General features: G+C 41.3%; 1 protein-coding gene across 2 annotated transcripts; it reads right to left on the reverse strand.

The window, feature by feature from the left end:
• Positions 1 to 1691: 1691 nt before the first annotated feature.
• On the reverse strand, positions 1692 to 23637 carry CLNS1A (chloride nucleotide-sensitive channel 1A). Of its 2 annotated transcripts, none has more exons than XM_075546335.1 (7): positions 23448 to 23637; positions 13878 to 14014; positions 8545 to 8646; positions 7648 to 7755; positions 6329 to 6439; positions 4569 to 4649; positions 1692 to 2339 (listed from the first exon to the last, which is right to left on the reverse strand). In XM_075546335.1, exons 1-6 carry the CDS (start codon positions 23585 to 23587, stop codon positions 4582 to 4584), a joined length of 666 nt encoding a protein of 221 aa, XP_075402450.1. In that variant the 5' UTR covers positions 23588 to 23637; the 3' UTR covers positions 1692 to 2339; positions 4569 to 4581. The 2 variants fall into 2 exon arrangements, with proteins under 2 accessions (XP_075402450.1, XP_075402448.1); XM_075546333.1 differs by having other exon boundaries at positions 1693 to 2339; positions 6329 to 6502; positions 23448 to 23636.
• Positions 23638 to 24737: the final 1100 nt, after the last annotated feature.

Raw genomic sequence — 24737 nt, forward strand, 5'->3', positions numbered from 1 at the left:
AATAGTAATTTTACCTGAAAATCTCAACTAAAATTCTACCAAAATATCAAGTATACTTGCTGTCTTTTAAAAGTAAAGGGCTATAGGTCTTTTACCGCATAATGAAAAATTAAATGTCTGTGGAAGAAAAAAAAAAAAAGTAAAGGGCTATATACTACCAACTGTGTATAATCTCTCACTTCTAACAATACTGAGAAAGATCTCAAAATGATCTGAAAATACATATCCTTCCAGGATTTAAAAAACTTTTTCTAAAAATTAAAACTCTGATATGAAAGACCGTGTGTTAACAAATGCATTTTTAAATGACAGAATGATGTAGAGCAGAACATTAACTCTAACTTTTAGGGATGGAGATTGACTTTTGAAGACAAAAGTTGTAGCCTTTTCTTCAAGAAGCAAACAAAACAATTCTAGTAACCCTACAATTAAGCTGAAACAGAATCATTATAAATGTCCTATCTTCAAAGTCTGACCGAATAGCTTTTTCCTTTTCACCTTTGCCAGGGTTATGGGGCAGCTTTCTAGTATGAAAGAATGTCGGTTGTATCCCTGAACGTCATCGGGTCCAGTTCCCCTCAGGTTACAAATGAAGAACTAGATACAGACCCAGCAAGGTTAACTATCTGGTTTGCCAAGCCAGAACTAAGTGGTCGCTCTCCTGTCTACTAGTTAACTGCAAGATCCACTGTATCACGTGCTGACTACAGCAATAACAGGAATCAGAATCTCCTCTCCTGGGCATTTTGTTGTTGTGTACTTCATGCTTTTCCTGAAAGTCACCATGGTCAAATTTACCTGCATGGAATTTTAAAGAAACTAATGGGATTTTTAAGGTCAATCCATGAGATGTTTTTGCTTCATAAACATCAGATAAATTTTTTAAAGTTTGGCTGCTACTCAGAGAAATTTGAAACTTTCTATGCTGTCTATTAAAATATTAATATTGGAATCCTAGATTAGAAGAGAAGATATGCTTCCTTCGATTATTAGTAAGGTAATATGGTGTTCTAAAGAAAAGCTTAAAATCAGTTATTTCCTCATCTATAAATAATAGTGAGGTCATAAAAGTGCCTATATCTCAGAGGTGGTTAGGATCATTACATGCATAAAACATGTAAAGAACTCAGGACAGTGGCTGGCACATAGCAAGTCTCATTTCATTTTATTCCCATTTCAAAGTGATTGCTTTTGCTTAATGCAACAGGTTTAGAGATTCTGGGTCCCCTAGTTAGAAAAAGAAGATCAAGTTCATTTTTTTCAGTTTACCTTGCAGGGTGGGAAAAAGCAAGTGAAAGTGCCTGAGAGTATGGGACTGGATGGGGTGAAAGTCAAATTTAGTCAACAATTAGCCAAATGATTCTGAGTAGCTTTCCTATCCTGATTTTTGAGATAACATGATGGCATCCAGAAGCAGAAATCTGTGAACTTAGTATAAAATTATCAACATAAAACTGCTATAATAAATCACTCCTAAAAAAAAATTTTAAAAAATCACTCCTAAGCCAAGTGCAAGAAGCAGAACTCTTGAAATATGTTAAATCCTTATTCTACTAATACTTACCATAAGCTTTGACTACATTCAGAACTCATTTCATAGTCACATTGTCATATAATACTTCAACAAAAGTGAACAAAATTCTCATTTTGTCAGCAATAGAAAAATTCTGATTAAGAAATGTCAAGAATGAAAGCAGAGTCATATAGAAAACCTAGATTTATTTGTTTCGCTGTTACTCAGACAAAGCCATTCTCATGAAGTACATTGAGAAGTTCATCCCAATTTCATGTGTTCTTACAGAAAATGACCCTGTAAAAGGCTGGAGACTATGACAGACTGGAATTATACTGGTGAAGCATGGTGAAAGGAGATGCCCAAGGACATTTTAGGAGAGACTCCCTAGAGATGCCTGAATTAATAATCTGGGCCTCATTTAAATTAATAAAAGATCTTTGCCCCTAAGGAAAATAAACAAAGAAGCTAAGATTTCTATGAAGTCTCGGTCTCTCCCTTCCCCATTGAGTTTACTTCCACCTCCAAGCTCTTGTGCATGTTCACCATGCAGGCCTGCTAGCTTATAAAGAGAGAAATTATGGGTCTACTCTGAGGTACTTAGATTCAGAAAGTTTAGGGGTCAACAATAACTACAAATGCTCTTAGTTAATTCACCTTTGTTAATAAAGGTTACAAATTTCTTTTGCTGGTGACAACTTACTATCACAGTATTGTCTGTCTCAAGAAAAGAACTGGTTCGGGTGAGTTTTGAAGAAGGAAAGTCTTCCATATACCCCAGCTCCACTTTGTAGAGGGCACCAGATCTCCTAGTTACGGGCAGAATCTGAAAAACAAAAAGATGTACAGCATGTATCATGGTCACAGTAACGATTATTTGCTGACAGTCTATGCAGTGTCGGCAATGTTTGGCTACGAGTTGCTACTGAGGATGAGGGGACCTGGGTCAGGATTTCCAAGGCTGCGACCCTTCAGAAGCAGACCATCAGGGCTGTCTTCCACGGCACCTCTGGATGGGTGTCAATCTCCAACCTTTGACTAGGAAGCGTTTGTGCACGGCTGGCATTATCATTCTCATCTACAGAAGAGGACACAGGATCAGAGGGGTTATGCTTTGTTTGCAGGCGCAGTGGAGTTTGATTACTCAGTTCGTGTGCCACTCCCTTTACCATCTCACACAATCACACCTCCGTATTGGTTCGTACAATAGCGCCCCTATTTTGAAAATGTTAATGGTTGCATAAGCACTGTAATTATTCTTTAATTCCTCAGAGGCAAACACCGCTTTAAATGATTAAAATCTTCAGACATGGTTAGCAATTCAGGTCAATTATTCAGATGAAAAACATGAATAAGGCTAAGCTTATGAATAAAATCTCAGCTTCTGTCTAGCAGAAAATGAATAGAAAATAAACCCATAACTCATTAGAAAGTTGTGACTACTTTATACAGCTATGTCACCTAAGTCCCCTAAGGATTCTCACCGGGGACATTCAGTAACATCCCATTTGCCATTAACGACATGCCAAACAAGTTTCTCCTGGTCCTTTTAACATAAAGTGGCTGGTGGTCTACTTTTCAAGATCAAAGAAGGGAATACCTTAGGTCCAAAACTTGTTTTTCAGTTCCAATAAAAGTTACTAAATAGATTGGATAAACTAGTATGTGTAAAGAATTTATGGAGAGAGTAGATTTAAGTTGGCATCAAAAGACTTACCATGAGGTAAAACAGTGAGGTTATTGATATATGGGACTGAGAATTGAAAATTAAAGAAAGTTCCTGGGATCTGAGCACACGACTTTAGCCACTACCGAAGAGACAAAGCGGCCTGCAGAAGGTATGGTTACCGCAGTCATCAGAGTAAATGTTGTGCAACTGAAAGTTAAATGCTTAGGGGAAAAAATATAAGGAACCACATTCTAAGAGGTTATTTTTGACAGAGCTATTGGCAATGCCCACAAGGAAAGATCCAGACCACAGATCAGTTTGGCAGCAATGTTATGGTCACAGTGCAATAATCTGGACGATATCTGGAAGTAAGAGATTCTGATACAAAATGGAACATGGGTACAGTAATTAAAACTTAAAAGTGGAGGAAAAGCCAATAACCGCTTCAGATTCAGAATTAAAAACTGTACCACAACAGAAGAGGGGGCAAATTGAACCATGTATCACAGCAGGGAATAAAAAGGGGTTGCATAACCGAATTGACTGACAGTAGTGGAAGAATCCAATCAAAATAGACGAATCCTTATGAGAACGTGTACCCCCACTGCCAGGGAGTCCGTTCCAACTCATAGGGACCCGAGTTTCCCAGACTGTACATTTTCTTAGGAGCAGACAGCCTTTTCTTCCTTCCAAGGAGTGGCTGGTGGGTTTGAACTGCTGACCTTCCAGTTAGCAATCCACCAGGGCTCCTCTGAGGAGAATATGTAGAGGAGAGAATATTGGTGGTAAATTCTTATGTGGAACAAGAAAAGCAGGCAGGAAACACCTTGGGAAACAATGTGCAAAACATCTTGGCACACCAGGACCTTTGTCACATTATTTGCAGAAGGGAAACCAACACAAGATTATGATTAAAGGCTAAGCTCAGTTTGAAATTACTTCTACTTCCTCCCTTAGCTGAAAGGCAGGGAGTTAAGAGCAAATCCTGCTTTGTGCTCTCTGATGAATGCAGATGAACTACAAGTCAACTAGGGCATGAACTCAGCTTCTGCTGCTTCCACCTGAACCAAGCAGGGGGATCTGATTCTGAATGAAGGGCTCAGGGCATTCTCCTAAGCTCACTGCCTTATTCTTCTACTTCCTATCAATATCTGGTACAATGCACGTGCCCAGTAAATGTTACATTAAACCAAATAAGTACCTTATCTGCAGACCTTCATTTTAAAGGAAGTTTAGAAGAAGCAATAACTGGTTAGTAATTTAAATAAAATAGTATTTGTCAAGAATTTAAGAAATGGATAACTTGTCTTTTTCCAAACTGCAAGATACACAGAGCCCTCTTCAATTAATGAAATAAAAAATTATTTCTCGTTCAATGATACTCACCTTAAAGCCATTTTCAGTGATCAACATCCGCATCCTCAAATTGCCCAGCAACTGTGGGTGTAGCATCTATCTCCATCCCATCTGAAGAAAAAATTAATTAGAGACAAAGACTCAATTTATATTACAGAAGGATGCTAGTGCCCTCTGTTGGCAAGAGACGCTGGGTGTCTCTTGCCACCCCATTAAAAAAATTAAAATATCAAGGGACAAACTATTAAAGGAAATGCTCTTCAAATTAATAATACATTTTTTAAAAAGAAAGAAAAGGATACTTGTGGGCTTATGCCAGTTAAATATTAGCCTAAACGTCTGCCTGGCAGGTTCTCCATCTCAACCCGCAAGCACTAGGTAGAGGCTTCCACTGCCAATGCATCAAGTGGCTCTTTCCTCACGGGCTATGCGTTCACTGTGACTTTTGCTCTAACTTACTTAAAAAAATAAAAGCACACAAAACTCTTAACACAACAGCAACAGAGCGTAGTCTTATTCTCTCTTTTTCTCATCTCATTAAAAAAATCAGGGAGAAACAGAAATAAAAACCCTTTAAAAAGAGTTGTCTACAGATGCTCTCTTTGTTTAGATTCCTCGTACCCCTCAACTTTAGAGGTCACTACAAAGTGGCTTCTGTCCCGAGACTCTTGGCATGCAATTCCTGGACATCAAAGCATAGCACACAAACCAAACACATTGTCTTTCCAAGTAAAATCCGTCCTTTCCACACAGGCGCCATCTCTAAAACATAACCAAACTACAATGCTTAAATGGCTTCCCAATGACCATGCGATGAAGTTCAAATTCTTTAACACAGCTTCCAAGTGCCTTTAAGTTCTGGCTCCAGCTCAGCACTCCAATGTTACCAGTTGCTTTAAGTACCAGAGCCTCAAATTGGTTCATTCCAGTTTGAACACTTGCTGAAATTTACACTACTTCAGATATACTGAATCGGTGCCTACATTTTAACATGATAAATATCTTTACCTAAGGACCTATAATCATCTATACATAAATGGTCTGTAAAAATCATCTGGGGATTTGGTTAAAATACAGATTGTGATTAAATGTAACTGGGGAGGAAATGCAAATCCTTAGTAAGGCGTTGACCTGGAATGACCCTGTTCAAAGCTTAGTATTATAACCAACCTTTCTCATTTAAAGTTGTAGACATATCCAACTACTTCTGTTCCCTAAAGCTAGTCAAGCTCTCGAGCCTTTGCACATGGCTATCCTTCTCCTTGCCTGTGTGCAACCTCTCACCCGGGGAATTCACCCTTCAGACCTTCACTTAGATGCCACTCACTCGCGGCAATATGGGCTCGGTGGCCAGAGTCCCATGTACTCATTGCTAGTTAGTAGCTGCCTTAATAATTTCTTGTTCCTCTCCACTAGCAATGTCACTGATATGAAGAACTGTTGCATTCCCTGTGCTTAACACAGGGGCTCAGTAAGCACCTCTTACGGAAACAAGCTCAGGATGCACTGAGATGCCATTTGTAGAGGAGACTTCAGAGGACAACGGATGCTATGGGCTGAAAAAGTTTCCTTTAGAGGCAATTCCCAATATGCTAATGAGGCTTTTGAACAAAAGCCCCCACACCTCACTTTAGTAACAAGTTCACAAGACCTAAGATACATTATACAAGGAGTGCTTCTGTGATTTCTGTTTTGGAGCTTTCAGAAGCACCCATATGTCTCTCCACAACTTCCCTGTTGCCCAAGGGGCATGTGAATGTTTACAAATGAAAGGAAAATAGAACTCTCACCTTCGAAATCTCTTATCGAGTCCTCGGTCCGGACCCCAGCCATGTTATACTGACTGCTCACAGACTGAGAAAGCATTCCTTCTAATCTCTCCAACGTGGCTTGGCCTTCTGCTGTTAAATGGGATAATCCTTCTTCATAGGTATAAAATGTAGGAATGTCCCCCTGCCCTTGTTCTAAACAAACAGAAAACTTCTTAAGCTACTATAGAAAAATGAGAAAACCACCACCAATGAAAAGGATATTCAATGCCCTTGAATAGCATAATTGTTTTATAATACAATGAAAATAGGATTCCAGATCAGACTTTTCAACAATCACTTACTACACATATAGAGGCCACATATTGGAGAGAGCGAGCCAAAGAAAAGCCTGCTGTGATGTGAAAGGAATCTTCTACATAATGTGTCCTTCAACAGGAATTCCCACAGAACCACGACCAGGTATTAGAAGGAAAATAGGGTGTTCCTGAGCTCAGGGGCTCCAATATTATTCTAAGTTGAGAATTATACGCATGAATGCAAATAAATTTGATAGTAATTTGTAATTAAAGGTTATATTTTCTTGATTAGAATACATGTTCTCTTAGAAAATCAGAACCTGGAAAATACAAGAAGGATAAACAGTATGTAAACATCAAAATAGCTCAAGAAAATCAGCACAGATCTTTAGTCCAAAAGTGACTGTCTCTGGACAGAAAGCTGGGACATCTAGAGGAAAGGGCTGGCATAAGCAAAGTGGGATGTGGAGGACTAGAAGACAACAGGAAGGAAAAGAGCAGGAATCAGAAGAGAGAAGCCTGTGCCAGGACGGCAACTGCATCCTGGGAAAAAGCAATGACCTTGACAGTGAGCTGTCTGAAGGAGTGTGCTACAAAAAAATAAGAAAACGACAGATTCTTGAAGAAAGGAGAGGGCTTGCTCTCTGGTAGTGGCTGCTCAATTTAAAAGATTCTTTTGACAATCCATTTCCCTATTGGCCACATTCACTCTGTCTATGTGTCTCTATTCATATGCTCCTTCTACTATAAATTTTTTAACTCTCAAACTTCAGAGAATCCATAAAATTCCCCAATTTATCTGTTCTAAAGGACTCAGTCATTTTGAAAAACAAAATGCACCTTAAAAGTTCATTACTTTCTTTTTTTTTAAAAAATCATTTTATTGGGAAATCGTACAACTCTTATCACAATCCACACATCCATCCATTGTGTCAAGCACATTTGTACATTTGTTGCCATCATCATTCTCAAAACATTTGCTTTCTACTTGAACCCTTGGTATCAGCTTGTCGCCACCCCCTGAAAATTAATTTCACTCACCATGTGCTTCTACATCATACTCTTCTCCATCATAATCATCTGAATCTTCATCCTCAGGATCTGGATGCAACGCTTGGCATTCACACATTGCAGCGAACATTGTTTCTACTGAGCAAGGAAGTGATATTGTACCCAGTGTTTTCTCAGGTGAATTAAACTTCAATGAAGTCATCAGTGCATAAAACTTAAAGGGTAGACACAAAGTATACTAGAGTCACAGTATTGAGGCACAACTCAACCCAGTGCCACCAAGGTTGCTTTTGACTTACAAGGACCTTATTTGAGATTTCAGAAGCTTTAGTAATATTTATGGGAACAGGCAGCCTCATCTTTTCTGCAGAATGCCTGGTGGGTTTGAACAACCAACCTTGTGGTGAGAAGTCCGATACTCACCAGGCACAATATTTATAAAACCTGCTAAATTCCAAGCAGGATTGCTCTCTAATGTGCTTCAAGGCAAGGGGCAAGTAAGAGAGTCTAAGTGAAGATATTACTGAGATCTTTTTAAGGCTGGCTAGCTTTTCTGAAAAAAAAAAAAAAAGGGGGGGGGTCAGAGGCCTGGTAAGCTTGCTGCTACCAGAATGAAGCCCCTCTGAGCTGGTAGGACTCTCTTCTAGTAGCTTCCACTTTGGCATGACTGTAATTCCTCTGCCATCCATCTAGTGAAGCCAACAGCACAAGCTTCCATTGACAGCGCACACCAGGTAACACAACGTTTACTACATTCTCACAACATTCACAACCTTGGAGACTAATGATCTCACAGAAACTCAAAGAAAACACGATACAAAGGAGGTAATGGTAGGAAAGGTAACTATGCGTGCGTGCACGGACACACAGGAGCCATTGGGGAGAACACAGTATGTAAAGGAGAAAAGCCTCCTTCCGAAAACTCACAGGCTGACTTATCACTCGGCACGAATCTAAATTCAGCAATAGGTTCAACATCATCGTCACTGCCTTCCTCCTCTTCTTCATCCACAGAGTCTTTTGATTCTTCTAGAAGGGGAATAAAAACAACTTTTAATTGATGCCATTCATTTGATGCCCTTAAAGGATGCTTATTAATATTTGTAAGTACTGCTATACAACCTTTATTTCCAAATATAAGAAGATGGTGATTTTAGCGCTAAAGAGATAGTAGAGAATCCAGTCATGCTGCTTCCCTGAACCCAAGGGAATCCAGGTTCACAGAGCATTAATCTCCCTTGCCGTAACCCTAAGAAATGAGTTACTGCTGCTATAGATTTACCTATCCTGGATTTCATACACAGAAAATCATCCAAAAAAAGAAACCCTGCCAACATAACAAAACAAAGCAGAATTAGGGGGAAGATATAACCATCACTCATCATATCTCATGCTACATCACAGTAGTGGCTGCCATCCCGTAAGTCTGGTTAAAGCTCTCTAAAATTTCAATAAAGGGAACAATTTCTTATTTTTAATTGAAATAGCTTAACTATGCGATGCAATCCATGTTGAAGAGGTCACGGGGTAGCACTGATTGCCTGCTGAGTACCTGCAACTCTTTCTGTTCCCAAGAGCATCTTCAGCTTCCCTCACCTGCCTTTCTATAGCCTTCTCCTGCTCCTGGGCATCCCTCAAAGAGGGAGTCCCTTTCCTCAGGCTACCTTGGGACGAGGAGGAAGTGTACACTGAGGAACTGTCATAATGGAAGTCCATATCCAAGGAAGACTCTCCTGGGTTTCATGCAGGGAAGCATGGAAGCAGAAGTATGTGTAATACTATGACACCAACTGACATGCACACTTCAATATGGAAAATATTAAAGTGTGTAATATATCTCAATAGTGTTTTAAAAATGGCAATATCAAGTTTTATGTTACACTTAACACGTTTCCCATTAGGGATTCTGACAACTCATGGTTGACAACCTAAAGGGAAAAAAGTTGTTTTATTTTTAAAAAATCTTTCTTTCGCTCTCTTCCAACTTCACTAGATCTTTATGAATCTTTGCGGTTACCTTCAACAGAAAATTTGGGAATCCAGAACCTAAATTTTTTCAACCTTGGCACTATTACCATTGTAGACAAGATTTTTTTTTGGGGGGGGGGATGGGAGGATTTTGGGTGGACTGTCCTGTGCATTATTGGATATTTAGTGCCATGTCTGGCCTGGCCCACTGGACACCAGACCCTGGCCCCTGGCCCAGTCAACAATAATCAAACTATCACTGTTAAATGTACCCTGGAAAAAAAATAACCGTTTCTCCCTGCTGAAACAAAGCAAAAAGGTTCTATCCTAAACTCCCAAAAGCACAAAGTATACTAATCTAACTCTCTAAGAATGTCATATATTTATAAAGAAAAAGTTAAACATAAGAGGAAAACTTAAAAATAATAACTGAAAAATTCTAAGTGTAAACACTTGGAAAATAAAAGGCAAAGACACAAATCTGAATGGTAAGACCCCTCAAATGTGTCTTGGGGACACCAAGGTCAATGATGTAACACAAAGCTGGTCTATGACAACCTACTTGAGTAAGCAGTGACTAGGGTTTTAAAAGCTTGTGAGTAGCCACCTAAAGCGCAACTATTAGTTTCTACTTATCTTCTGGAGGAAAGAATAACAATGAAAACCAAAATACATACGGAAACAATGAGAGGTCAACGGACAACACAAACATCAATAAGATTAGAACTAGATGGAGTCCATCTACCACTACCAACTGCTCTCAATTGGATTATATTAGAAGGACCAGATAGAGTAGGAAACACATGTGGAATGAAACTCATAATCATAAAAGATTTCAGGTCTTAAAACCCAGTAATCCCCCTACTGGGCATATACCCAGAAAAGACAAGAAACAAACCACGGCCAGACATCTGTGCTCTAATGTTCACTGCGGCACAGTTCACAATCCCAAAGTTTGGAAACAACCCAAATTTCCATCAACTGACGAATGTATTAAAACCTGTGCTACACACATACAATGGAGTACTACGCATCTCTAAAAAGCAGTGCAGCACATCGCCGCAAGGGAAGAACAGGGAGAAACAGGCCAAGTGAATTAAGCCAAGCATAAAAGGGAAAGTACGAGTCCAATGAGGTAAGAAGAAAAGCTACTATATACATATATTCTTGGGGTGAGGTCCAAGAACTGTGGCAGGGCCCAGACCCAATCTAGGGATGCATATGGCAGCCAACTGAAAAGGAGGGAAAAATAAAGAAAAAGAGACAGGGGTAGTGGGGGAACAGGACACTAACCCACCCAAAGGGAGTGTATTGTTTATATCTCCACAGGAAAGGGAGAGAAGGGAACAGACTTCAAACCAGTGTGCCAAGATGTGAATGCAACATACCATGGTCCATGAAGCAGGGAGCCAAGAGAGAGGTCTGTGGGGCCGGACCCAATCCCAACACGTGGATACCCCGCCACCCAGAAGAATGTACTTCAGAGGACAGCACTGAAGCTACAGATCAGGGAGAGGAGTGAGTCTGATAAGAGCACACAGGAGCAAACAAAGAGGGAAGGAGAGAGAGAGGAACACATCCTAGTCCACCAAGTCCGGAGGACAATATTACTGCTCAGAGGAGCCAATGCACAAAAGGTTCCATAGGGTCGGGGACCCCATGAGACTAAGCATCCCTCACTGACCCATAGCACTATGGGGAACAACACTGGAGACATTTAGTGTGGGAATTCTGTCCGATCTGACCCCATCACACTGAGGCGAAACACTAAGGGTGTGCAACAGAACAGCAAGGGGAGCAAATCAATGAAGTCCCTGGGGAATACAAAAAATAGACTTTGGGGGTCACAGCATGGCACCCCATCAAACTCAACTGGAAAACACTCCTAAAGGTCAACAAACAGACCTGGAACTATTGATAGACTTTTCTTTTTTCTGTGTGATTGTTTTGTAGTTGTTTTATTTCTGTGCTTATTATTATCTTTGAATGTCTATCTAAAAAAAAAAGGTGAGCTAAACAATTTGGAGAAAACAAGGGAACCCACAGTTCCCGGGGGACATGGGAGAAGGGAGGGGGCGGAAAGAGTTTGAACCAACCCAGGAACAAGGGAACAACAAGTGATCTGAAATCAATGACAAGGAGGGTATAGGAGAGCTGGTATGGTTTGATCAAGGGCAATGTAACCAAGAGGAATTGCTGAAACCCTGGTGGGGACTGAGCATGATAGTGGGACAGGAGGGAGATCAAAGGAAATAAGAGGAAAGAGCTGGGAGGCAAAGGGCATTTATAGAGGTCTAGATAAAGACATGTACATATGCAAATATATTTATACATGAGGATGGGGAAACAGATCTATGTACACATATTTATAGGTTTAGTATTAAGGAAGAAGATGGACACTGGGCCTCTAATCTAGTACTCCTCCCTCAATGGAAGAACACTTTTTCTATTAATTTGGCATCCCATGATGCTCAACTTCCCAACATGATCACTGAAGACAAAGTGGGTTCATAAGCAAATGTGTTGAAGAAAGCTGATGGTGCCCAGCTATCAAATGATATAGTGTCTGGGGTCTTAAAGGATTGAAGATAACCAAGCAGCCATCTAGCTGAGAAGTAACAAAGTCCACATGGAAAAAGCAAAGTAGCCTGTGTGACCACAACTTGTCGATAGGATAGGGTATCAAAGAACAAAAAATCCTATCATTGTGAATGAGGGGGAGTGCGGAGAGGATACCCAAAGACCGTCTGTACATCTTCAGGCAACTGGACATCCCTGTACAGAAAGAAGGGTTGCAGAGAGGAGACGAGCCAGTCAAGGTGCAATATACCACCAATGAAATACACCTTTCCTCTGGTTCCTTAATGCTTCCTCACCCCCACTATCATGACCCTAATTCTACCTTCCAAATCTGGCTAGACCAGAGCATGTACACTGGAACAGATAAGAACTGAAAACACAGAGAATTCAGGATAGATAAATCCCTCAGGATCAATAATGAAAGTAGTGATACCAGGAGAGTAAGGGGAAGGTGAGGGCAGAAAGGAGGAACCAATTACAATGATCTATATATAACACCCTCCCGGGGGGGGGGGGGGGAGACAGACAATAGAAAAGTAAGTGAAGGGAGATATCAGTCAGTGTAAGACATGGAAAAAAAAAAAGATAAATTATCAAGGGTTCGGGGGGGGGGGGGGGCAGGGAATGAGCTGATACCTAGGACTCAAGCAGAAAGAAAACATTTTGAAAATGATGATGGCAACATATGTACAAATGTGCTTGACACAATGGGATGGATGGATGGATGGTGATAAGACTATAAGAGCCCCCAATAAAATGATTAAAATTTTTAAAAATGTTCAGGCTTGTTGAATAGTGGCTACAGAACTCCCAAGACTAGGCTGTGTTAGTCCAGGTAGACCTGAGAAACAAATCCAGACATTTATATGTGGGTTAGAAAGATCTTTATGTACAAGACCAATTGTATATTGAGAACTAGTCCAACCCAGTCCAGATCAAGTCATTAAATCTGACATTAGCCCATATGTCCGATCCCAATCTATAAAGTCCTCTTCAGACTCACACAACACATGCAATGATGGGATCACGGGACAGTGGGAAGAAAGTCTTGTGGATCCAGGGGTAGTAGAGACATCTCAGCACTGGCAGGGATCTCCACGTGTCTTGTCAGAAAGTATGTCTCACAGGGAGTGAGTCTGTCTCCTGCCTCCAGTGAGCTATTTATCCCCTTAGCGTCTCAGAATGAGGTCATCAAACTGCGACCTGATTGACAGACTAAATAAACTCCACCCCTTCACTCTTAAATCTCAAATTGACAGATTATGGAACTACTACACTAGGCTGTTAACACCCCTTCACAACGTTAGAATAAACAGCCCTTTATGATCAAAAGGGCAGCATTGTCCAAGGGCAAAGTACAGAGAGTTAGGAAAAGAGAAAGAATGGAAACTGGAAACACAGGTAGGAAGTGGGATAAATGATGGCACACCGAGGGGATTGCAGCATACGAATTGAAACAAAGTGCATATGAACGGTTGAATGTTAAACTGATGTGTTCCGCAAACCTTCACCTAATTCATATAGAAATATGTTAAATATTGAATAAAAAAGAATTTAAAGTGAGAAATTATTTTACTGTGCTAGTTGAACTTCAATATTATCGAAAAATGGAGCAATGATTGAATATCACATTATTTTCAAAGGTTGTTCTTTATATATATATATATAATTTTTACCAAAGAAGACTCAAAGTTAAATTGCAGTATACATACCTCCAAATTTTGCATTCACCATAACATACAAATGTTCTCGCGGATAAGCATTTAGGTCTCGGGACACAGCATGTAAACTAATAGCAGGGTATTCCAATGAGAATCCTAATCCAGAGCCATCCAACCAAGACAGGCGGCTGAAAAACATATTTAAAGCAGTTATTCTTTTTAGAAATGACATTCTAATTTAATATCCTAAGATTTACAAAGGCTAAGTTTAGCTTGAATATTTTTATATGTGAATCAAGTCAAACTTACTATTTAGACATAAAGGAACTAAATTTTCTTAACATCCAAATCTGTGGATTCTGAGCTTGCACTTAACTATATACTCTGAAACTAGAACAGTAAGCTCTCACAATGTGGCCGTGCTCAGTACTTATCCCCCTGAAAATCACTGAAGGTATCGGTGCTCTAAGTGTTAAATCAGATTACACCTATTAGAAAGAATAGCATCTGGGGGTCTTAAAAGAAGCAGCAATCTAAGTCCACACAGAAGAAGCATACCAGCCTATGTGATCCAAGGATTGTAAATAATAAAATCCAAGATTCGAGGAGAGAATTGTATTAATGCTTAAATTCCGAGCACCAGTTTGGAGAAGGCTATGGATGACAGTGAAAACCCAAAATCCATTTGCAGAGCCCTTACAAGGATTAAACCTCTATTGAATTCCCTCAGACCATTGTCTAGAATCAAGAATAACCTTCCCTTTAGACAAAGTGCACTGAAAAGACAATTAATAAGATATGATTACGTAGGTTAAAATTTAAATGCATATCATTTGTTTTCCCTTTTGGCCCATTCTTAATTCGTCCTATTTTCTGCTTTCTTTTGAACTGAGGTTTTTCTATGGTTTATTTTGTTGTAGTTGTTAGGGTTTTTCTTTGTATGAGTTGCTTTATATGAATCCCAAGACAGCTAAGTCTATATAGGCAGTAACTAGATTAATAGATTAAGATTATAATAGGGGAGGTTGGGGTAAAAATGGAGAACTAATAACAATGAATACAAGAATGAAGAGGTTCTAAAATTGATTGAGGTGATGATTACAAAACCCTTTTTTAATACATTTATAGCATTTAACTGGATGATATGTGAACTATTTCATTTAACTGATTTTTTTAAAAAGTAAAGGACAAAATTTTTTTTAAATAAATGAAAAGTAAAGGACAACAAAACTGAGCTCTAACTGAAGTAATGTTAATTCTCCAGGTTAGTATAATAGTGGGTAACAAACACACAAACATAGGCACAAAATTGACATAGCAAATAGATCTTACTCATACATCCTCTTTTATAGGTCTTATATATTAAATTTACCCAAATGAAATCTATTTTCATATTGCCTAAGGTTCTCTTTGCTATGTCAAGTCCATTTACCTAGAAATACAATTTTCTAAGAATATTCTGTAAATATTAAGCTTATACATTAAGCATCTCTATGTATAAATATGTGTATATACCTATATCTATTATTTTGTTTGGGGATTAGCTATCCTGCATCTCTAATCAATATGTCCAAATCTATAACACAGTTAATGTATTCAAATAAAAATTATGACAGCAAAGAGAGAAACCAGTCGACCAATTCTGATATAACCTCTGCCATCATCATTTCAAAACACCTTCTTTCTACTTGAGCCCTTGGTATCAGCTCATTTTCCCCTCTCCTTCCCCTCCCTCATGAACCCTTGATTATTTATAAATTATTTTTTTCATGCATTACACAAACCACTATCTCCCTTCACCCACTTTTCTGTTGTTTGTCCCCCTGAGGGGGTGGGGATGTGTGTAGATCCCCCTACCTTCCCCGTTCTCTCCTGGCATGGGTACTCTCATTATTGGTCCCGAGGGGTTTATCTGTCCTGGAATCCCTGTGATGCAAGCTCTTATCCCTCCATGCAGAGACCTGGGGTTTGATTCCTCAACAATGTGCCTCACGTTCAAGTTCAGCCACCACTTGTCTATCCCTGGAGACACATGCAGAGCTTCTACACTAAGACAGACTAGAAAGAAAGACCTGGTTATCTGCAGTAACATTCTCACTCTCTTTTCTATACAATTCTAACACATCTGAATGTCAAACTTCTAAGCAAGCAATCGCAAAAAGCACAGAAAACAAACTAGGATTCCCCTATGAAAAACTTAACTAAAACTCACTGTCATCAAGTCAATTCCGACTGATGGTGACCATATAGGGCAGAGTAGAATTGCCCTGGTGGGCTCCCAAGGCTGTAAATATTTATGGGAATAGAAAGCTGCTTCTTCATATGGAGTTGCTAGTAATTCTGAACTCTGACCAAGCAGTTAGCAGTGCATAATCCACTATGCCACCTGGGGCTCTTCAGGATTCCCTTTGACAAGAACAATAACCATGTAGCAGTCTGAGATTATTCTTATTCTGTGTAAGGAAAGGTTAAAATTCATAATCTCAGTCCTCCTGGGGAAAATCAATGTCTTTCAGCATTCAAAAGTAACAAATATATGACCCCAGTTATGAAGAAGCATTATCAAACGAAATCACAAAAATTAGATTGTGGTGATGACCTGACACCTCTATAAATAAGCTAGAATTTATTGACTTGTAAACTTTGCAGTAAAATATGCAGTCATTTGAAAACATGGCCATCTAAAATGCTAATTAAAAACACAAGAAAACCTGGTAGACCTTAAAGTTATAAACTTTGAAGAGCTTAGAGTGACAATGTTCTAGAAATGATTTCTAGAATAACTCACAGTCTTTGGTTTCAAAGAAACACGATTATATAACTGTAATTAGATTGTGCCCATGTTTATGTTCCTGTGTGTTGTTTTCCTCTTTAAGGTGTTCACGTATCAGAAACATGACAAGTAAGTCCCTCCTAAAGCTACATTACCCTCTAAACGATTCACTGCCGTGGAGTCAATCCAACTCACAGCAACCCTATAAGACAGAGTAGAAACGCGCAGTAGGATTTCTGAGATGGAATCTTTCCCAAAGCAGTCAGCTTCACCTTTGTCCCTCGAGCAGCTGGTGAGTTTGCCCCTTGCAGTCAGCACCCAACACGTAACATATTACGCCAACAGCTTCCCTCCATATTATTTAGTGGACAAATCCCCTTTCCCACGTCAAATGTCCACTGGCATCATCACTCTTCAGAAAGTATTATTCCAAACGTGAGTGTCAAAAATTCTCACCAATGTCTACACCACAACTCACTGCCATCCAGCTGATTCTGACTGACAGCGACCCTCGAGGGCAGGGTAGGACTGTTCCTGTGAGTTTCCAAGACCAGAAAGTATCTTAGTAGCCACAAGGCTTTCTTACCTAGGAAATGGGAAATCTACTATCTAAACATCAAATAAATCCATGTCCATCAAATTACTACCTTTACTTAAAAAACACACAAAACACCTGTAATTGCTATCTCAGCACAGCATGTCCTATGGCACACCTATAATCCTATACATGGATCTGGGTCATGCACTCCCCTCTAAGGGCAAAAAGAAATTCCATACTTAAAATCAACACGTACTGTGTTCAATTAAGATGTGATTTTTACTTCCTTTTCCATGCATATTTAGAAAAGGCCTCTAAAATCGAAATAACTAAGCCCAGTTTCAAAGAAACCATCTGTCACAAAAGGGAAACACAAGACAATAGAAATTCAGTAAACATGTAGAAAAGTGTTCTGTTAAACTCTAATGATTTTGCACACGTATCAGGGTCCTTTATTGCTCACACAAAAACCAGGATTCACTACCACCGAGTCACTTCTGACTCATAGCGACCATGTAGGACACAGTAAAAGGGCCCATCTTTTCCCCACAGAGCAGCTGGTGATTTCAAACTACTGTGTTGTGATTAGCAGTCAACACATAATCTACTACCCATGATGGCTCCTTCATGATGGTAACACAGATTATGAATTTGGATTAGCTCGCCATAATTGTTTTGTCAAAATTAATTTTGGAATATGGTACAAAAGGCATTATTTCTAAGTCATAATTGTTTCAATTGACATAATTTGAATTATTCATGCCTGCGCTCTTTCGTCCTTAATTAGATAAAAAGTCAACTTATAAAATCTACACTTGAAAAATAAACCTAAGAGTCCTAAAACTCTCTAAGCACATCCGAGAAGCTAGCTACTTAAAACCAAATGCTAAGTCCTATTAAAATAGATCCTCCAAAATCTACAAAGGAGCCCTGGTGGCTCTGTGAGAAAAGCGCAGGCTGCTAATGAGTAGGTTATTAGTTGGAATCCACCAGTTGCTCCTCAGGAGAGAAGTTTGGGAAACTCTGTACAAGGTTGTTATGGATCAGAACTGACTCCTCAGTGGGCCTTGTGTTTTAAAGTCTGAGGGTGAAGAACGAGACTCAGTAATACACTTGTCTTAAGTCGCCGTCCAAACTTGCTGCCATCGAGCTGATTCCAACCACAGAGATCTTATAGGACAGGGAACTGCCCCTGTGGGTTTCTGAGGCTGAAGTCATCTTTCTCCTGCGAGTGGCTGGTGGCTTCAAACTGCTGACCTTATGATGAACAGCCCAATACACCACCAGGAAACTTAAAACAATGACTACTGTCCTAATGGGCTAGTTACATTCAGAGCAGAAAGGTCAGCTCAGAAGATGATGGTGACTGCTTTATGGGGCTCCAAAGGAGTCATCTTAATAGATTTTCTCAAAAGATCCAGGATGATCATAGGATTTATCAAGAAATTTTTAGAAATTGGAACGCAGTATTGGTGAGGAAATGGCTGGGAAAGCTGCACCAAAGAGTTTCCCCCTCACAACAACGCACCTGCAAATTCTTCAAAGGTAGCAAGGGCTGCCCCATGAGGATTTCATTGGGAAGCTTTACTGCATCCCTCACCTGGCTCAGCAGACTTCTTTTTGTTCCTCAAACCCAATGACTGCTTCAAAGGAACATTTCATTGTTTCATTACCACTTGGCAATGCTCCATGAGAAAGACCAGAATGGGGAAGGCGAAGGAGGTGGAGCTAACAAGTGGGACAACAGAATGTCCAAGGCACAGGCAATGTTCTTTTCTTAACCTTGCTAGAGGGTACACAAGCCTTGGTTTAACTATTTTTTAATACCAAAGATAACACTTTCTTATTTGTACGTTACCAAAAATTTCTTTAAAAACATATATTTGTTAGTAAAGAGTTGAAATCACCTAAAATAACTATTTTTTAAAGGATTTACACTTCATGAGTGGGATCATTGCATTGTGGTTATACCGGAGAACCTGCTTGTTCTCAGGAGATACACGATGAAGTATTTCTTGACAAGTGAAGTGACAGGATGGGAGAGCAAATTTCTCAAAAAGCACAAGCATATGAGTATTAATTAAAATCACTTGTAAATTTCCTTTGAGTTCTTTCAAAATGAAAAAAGTATAAGGCCTTCCAAAAAAGGAGGTATGTTTTATGAAAGAAAAAGAGAGCCAATATACATACATAAGTGACATAAAAAATAGGACTTGTGTAGGGATATATATATATATATATATATATATATATATATATATATATATATATATATATATATATATCTGTGCTCTACTCTTCACCATTTAAAAGAAACTGATTTCCCCAAGGTCACCAGAGAACTTGTCAATACCCAATAGATGCTTTCATTTTCTCCCCTCTAATCTCTTCTTCTACGACTCCCCTCTTAATGTAGTTAGTTGCTCCCTAGGGTCTCTCCTGGGAACTTTTGTTTCTCTTCAGAGTTCGGTATTACCATGAATGCATGTTTGCATTACATTAAGGATTTCTGTGTATCTAATACTATTTTCCCAAGACACACACACACACATATAGCTAAGTACTCCACACATATTCAACTTGATTTTATAATCTGTCACCCCAAATTCCCTTTCTTCTTGTTATTTCCTAACAGTGGCTAGTCAAAACTGCTTAAACTTCACTTACTATCTTAATTTCCCCTAGAGCCAGGGGTTCTTGATCTTTTGTGTGCCCTGAACTATGTAGTTGGCAAAATGTTGGCTTCTGTGACTTTCACCCCTGATGTCATGACATGTATTGCAGAGTTTATGGCAAGAACTTTGCAGATGAAATTACTTGACATTAAAATAGGGAGCTTATCCTGGATTCCCTGGGTGAGCCCAATGTAATCACAATGTAATTACATGAATCCTGAAAATCAAAGAGCCACTCTGCTGTACCAACAGAGATTCAGAAGAGAAGGACGGATGACAAGGACTATGTATCAAGGACACAGGAACCTCAGTCCTATAGCTGCAACAAACGGAACTCTGAAATCCGAGACGGTTAGAGGGGGTCTTCTAGCCCCTGGACTCCACATAACTTGACTTTAAGCATGTGGCGCTCCCACTAGAAGACAGCTATGGCAGTGGTTCTCAATCTGTGGGCCACGACCCCTTGAGGGAGAGGGGGAAATCAAACGACCGTTTCACAGGGGTCGCCTGATACATAACAGTAGCAAAATGACAGTTATGAAGTAGCAACGAAAATCATCTTATGGTTGGGGCTCACCACACATGAGGAACTGTCTGAAAGGGTCGCAGCATTAGGAAGGTGGAGACCCACTGAGCTATGGCATGTTTGTAGTCATTCATTACAGCAGCAAAAACGAATGCACTCTGGCAGTCTGATAGAGCCTATGGATCCCTCCTCAGCACAATGCTCTCAGCGTGCTTCCAACAGGTTAAATTACAAACAAAACCAATGATACTGAGACAGCTTAATCAAAATACTGTGATAAGAACAAAGGCGTCACAATGTTTTGAAAGGGCTTCTTTACTGCTGCATTCAACAAGATCTAGCATCAGGCCTAATAATCATCCATACTTTCAAAGTGGCTACCAGCGTAAGCGGTATTGGGAGGTCTCCACTTTAACTGAATATGAACAAAACTGGTTTCTCCCATTGACAAAGTCACAGATACTGCTAATACCACTGCAGTTTGAAGGCTACATTTGTAAGAAAAAATGCTAGACTGGCTATTGGTTACCATAAGTTAAGATGTTATTTTTCCCCATCTCAATTCATGCGTACCTTGACTTCTGGATGCAGATCCCCACTACTCGCTCGCGGGGTGGGAGGAGGCCTGGTCTAACCTGAGTCTCATGAAGGCATATTCACCTTGTTCACCACTCCAGTAATGAAAGTAAGAGCAATCAAAGTTCATGACACAGACAAGGGGGTTTCTGTGGCTTTCAGCAACTTGGGTGTAAAAAGTGACCCCAGATTTACTGATCTGAACAACTAGAAGAGAGACAGCAAACACTTAAGGAAGATGATGTTTTAAAGAGGAAGTTGGAAATTGTGTTCTGGTTATGCTATGCTACAGTTTGACATGCCCATTCGTTTTGTTTTTAAAACATTTATTGGGGGCTGATACAGCTCTTATCACAATACATACACACACCCGTTGTGTCAAGCACATTTGTACATTTGTTGCCATCATCATTCTCAAAACATCTTCTTTCTACTTGAGCCCCTTGGTATCAGAGCTCCTCAGTTTTTCCCCCTCCCTTCCTCCTGAACCCTTGATAATTTATCAATTATTTTTTCATGACATGCCTATTTGGACAGGGGTAGTTTAGATTTTTTTAAAAATCACATAGAATACGTATTTTCAGCAAATTGCTATAAGTAAGCCTGATTTTATGAAAATTCTTTACTGAGCCACTTTGGAAGTGGATTTTCAGAAAAATTCCCACCAACTCTGAGGAAATGTTCATTTCTGAGCTAGTTTGGATGTGAATTCAGAGAATTCACTCTTCAGAACGGTTAAAATAATACCCAAGATGATGGTAGTAAAGGATATGTGTATATATATCTAATCAGCATCATGGAGGAAAAAATATGGTAAAGGAGATAAAGAACTCAGAGGTGGGAATAAGGAGCTAATTTATACAGGATGGTTAGGCAAATACTTCACTGATAAGGTGGCTTATAAACAGACTTGAAATATAGAAAGCCAGTAAGATCAGTGGTTCTCAACCTGTGGGTCGCGACCCGGGGGGGGGGCGGTGTACAAACGACCCTCTCACAAGGGTTGCCGGATTCATAACAGTAGCAAAATGGCAGTAATGGCTTAGCAACAATAATTTTACGGCGGGGGTGGGGGGGGGCGCGGTATCACCACAACCTGAGGAGCTGGATGAAAGGGTCGTCGCGGCATGAGGAAGGTTAAGAACCGCTGAGTTAGATGGACACTCTTTCTCATTGCCATTGCGTTCATGTCAACTCATGTCCACCGTCTGGAGGAGGTTAACTCTTTATGAGAGTAGAAAGCCCCATCTTTTCCCCACAGGGCTGCGGGTGGTTTTGAACCACTCACCTGGCAGTTAGCAACCCACTAAGTATCCACTATACCACCAGGGCTCAGCTCTGGTGGCCTAGGGGATTGTCAGCTCCTTTAAAAAGGATGGAAAAGATGGCACTGGACCTGTGTAAGCAAATACAAAGCCATTAGGTTCTTTAATAAAAATGTACTTGTACAGAGTCCTGTACCCACGTGGGAAAGGACTGTTCCCCAAGCGAGTGCATGTTGCAGACTAAGCCGCCAAGATTAGCCCTCAAGGTGCCCTGTACTTTCTTTCACCTGTCGGTTCGCATTTCCCCACCGCTCCCTGCACACCACCCATCCTTTCTCCCGCTCATCCTTCCTTACAGTGAAGCACTACGGGTAAGTCCTTCGAAGTCACCCAACTGCTTAAGAATCGAATGCCAGAGACCAGAAAACTCATGCCAAGTCAACATGTAACTTCAAGGGTCCACAGACCCCTTAAGGACCCAGCATTTTGCCCAATTAGAGACTTGCCCTATCTCTACTGTGGTTTTCCTCTCTTCTGAACTTCCCTGTTCCCCAGCACTAGCCCGACCACTCCTTTACTCCCCCACACACGAACTGCCTCGTTATATTCCCAACACTTTGCGAACTCATTTCACTGGTCACACTTAAACCTCAGGCAGCAAATAAACGCTTGGGCGTCAAGCGTCGGAACTGACGCCTGTTTGGGATCATTTACCTTAAAACAAAGCAAAGCTCAAGATACACAAATGTTCAATAGCTAAGACCTTCCCACCTGACTGTGACAGTTCAAAGTGTCCCCGCTGGCCGATGAAAGGAGACATCCTTTGTAGGGCCCCGGAATGTGAGTCCGCTCCCTTTGATTATGGGTCTAGCCTGGGCTTGGAGGGGTGCGCGCCCCACCCCCACCCACTCTCAGCCGGATTCCAAAGCTGCGCGGCGCCTACACATCCTGTCCTGGGCAAAGCCCTGCGCACTGCACTTGGTCAACGTAAAGGGCCTTATTGAGGACAACAACTCGGGCCCGGAGACTCAAAACCTGTAGGACGACACCGCGAGTAAGGACCGCCGCACGCGCCAGACCCCGCTGGGTAGGCGGCAGAGAGGAACGAGGCCGGCTCTGGACAGGAGACCCGAGAATACCCGCGTCACCCTCTCAGCAGCGACACCCCGGGGCGGCGCGAACCCCGCCCCTCTCGGCTCCTCCGCGCCGCCGGGGAGAGGAAGGAAGGAGCGCGCCGGGCAGCTAGCCCTCGGGAGCAGGGACCCTACCTCTCCGCGATGTACAGGGTGCCAGTGCCGAGGCCCTTGCCGTCCAGCACAGCCTCGGTGTCGGGCAGCTGCTGCCGCAGCCCCTCGGCCGGGCCCGGAGGAAGGAAACTTTTGAGGAAGCTCATTGCACCTGGAAGCATCGAGACACTGGGGTCGCCGGGAGCTGAGGCAACAGCAGAAGCAGGACGCCGCGCCCCGCCCCGGAAGCAGTCGCAGTCTCGCGAGAGGACCACTTCCTCTGGGCGGGAATTTGAGAGCCGCTCACCACCGAGAGGAGCCGTTCTAGGCACGCGCTCGGAGGCCTACGGAGCCCGTGCAGCGGCTGTCACGTGACACCTGCCAAGCCCTCGCCATTTTGGAAACCACAGGCTTGGTACAGGGCAGTGTTCGTTCTTCCACCATTTCTCTCACGGGGAGCGAGAATGCGCAAGGAGCAGGGTTACTGTCTCTTGTCTGACAAAAGAGGAAATGGAGCCCCGAGACAAGGAGCTCTTTGCAGACCCTCAAGCAGCAGGGAGCACACGCATCTTCTAGAAGCCCGAAGTGGAATAGGGTTCTGCGCTGGACTCACCTGGACCCGCCTCACTCGGCACTGCCCCCAGCGCAGCTTTACACGGCCACGCACTAGACAGCAATCGAGGTCCTGACACCGCCACATTGCACGCACGGCCCGTCTCCTCGTCTCAGGGGAGCCAAGGGGCAGAGGTAGCTGGTTCAGGGCGAAGAGCCAGCGACCATCAGTAAGTAGACGGGGCACTGAGCTCAAAGACTGCCATCAGTCTTCACTAGAGCACTGAAAACTTCCAAAGTAGCCATCATAGTTAAAGTTCGTGAGTGTCATGTGTCAGGCGCTGATAAAGGCACCTTACCCTTCATTTAAAGAACATTGGTGGCTCAGGAGTTAAAGCGCGCCTTCACTGTGCACCACGTGCTCTGCCCAGAAATAGAATCCCCCCAAATAACACTAAAGAAATTGGCTAACGTCCGTATCTGATCCGGTTCTTGTTAATCTGACCTAATTTTCAGTGTTGTTTTTAAAGGATGATGGTCCAAAGAAGGAAAAACATCTTATGCTTTAGCACTAAAGAAATGGGATCTTCTACAGCGAAGCATCGGGTATAAACAGTGCTAGGTTCAGATGAGACATTCGATGAATGTGGGTGAAAGTTAACTGAGGCAATTAAAGAATAGGACTGGCGCCCTTTCCTTCTTTGATCTCTCTGTGGGTAATACAAGCAGTAGTCCTGGATACACCACATCTCTCACCCATTGCCATCTTGGATCCTTAGC

This window comes from Tenrec ecaudatus, chromosome 4, assembly GCF_050624435.1.
Source record: "Tenrec ecaudatus isolate mTenEca1 chromosome 4, mTenEca1.hap1, whole genome shotgun sequence".
Lineage (NCBI taxonomy): Eukaryota > Metazoa > Chordata > Mammalia > Afrosoricida > Tenrecidae > Tenrec > Tenrec ecaudatus.

Bases quoted from the DNA above. Each gene is read 5' to 3' on its own strand.
- CLNS1A (XM_075546333.1), bottom strand. From the start codon at position 23,587: ATGCTTCCAGGTGCAATGAGCTTCCTCAAAAGTTTCCTTCCTCCGGGC. The intron at 14,015-23,447 runs GTAGGGTCCCTG...TATGTTTTTCAG, and splicing joins ACCCTGTACATCGCGGAGAG to CCGCCTGTCTTGGTTGGATG. The intron at 8,647-13,877 runs GTATGTATACTG...TTCCCCTTCTAG, and splicing joins GGTGAATGCAAAATTTGGAG to AAGAATCAAAAGACTCTGTG.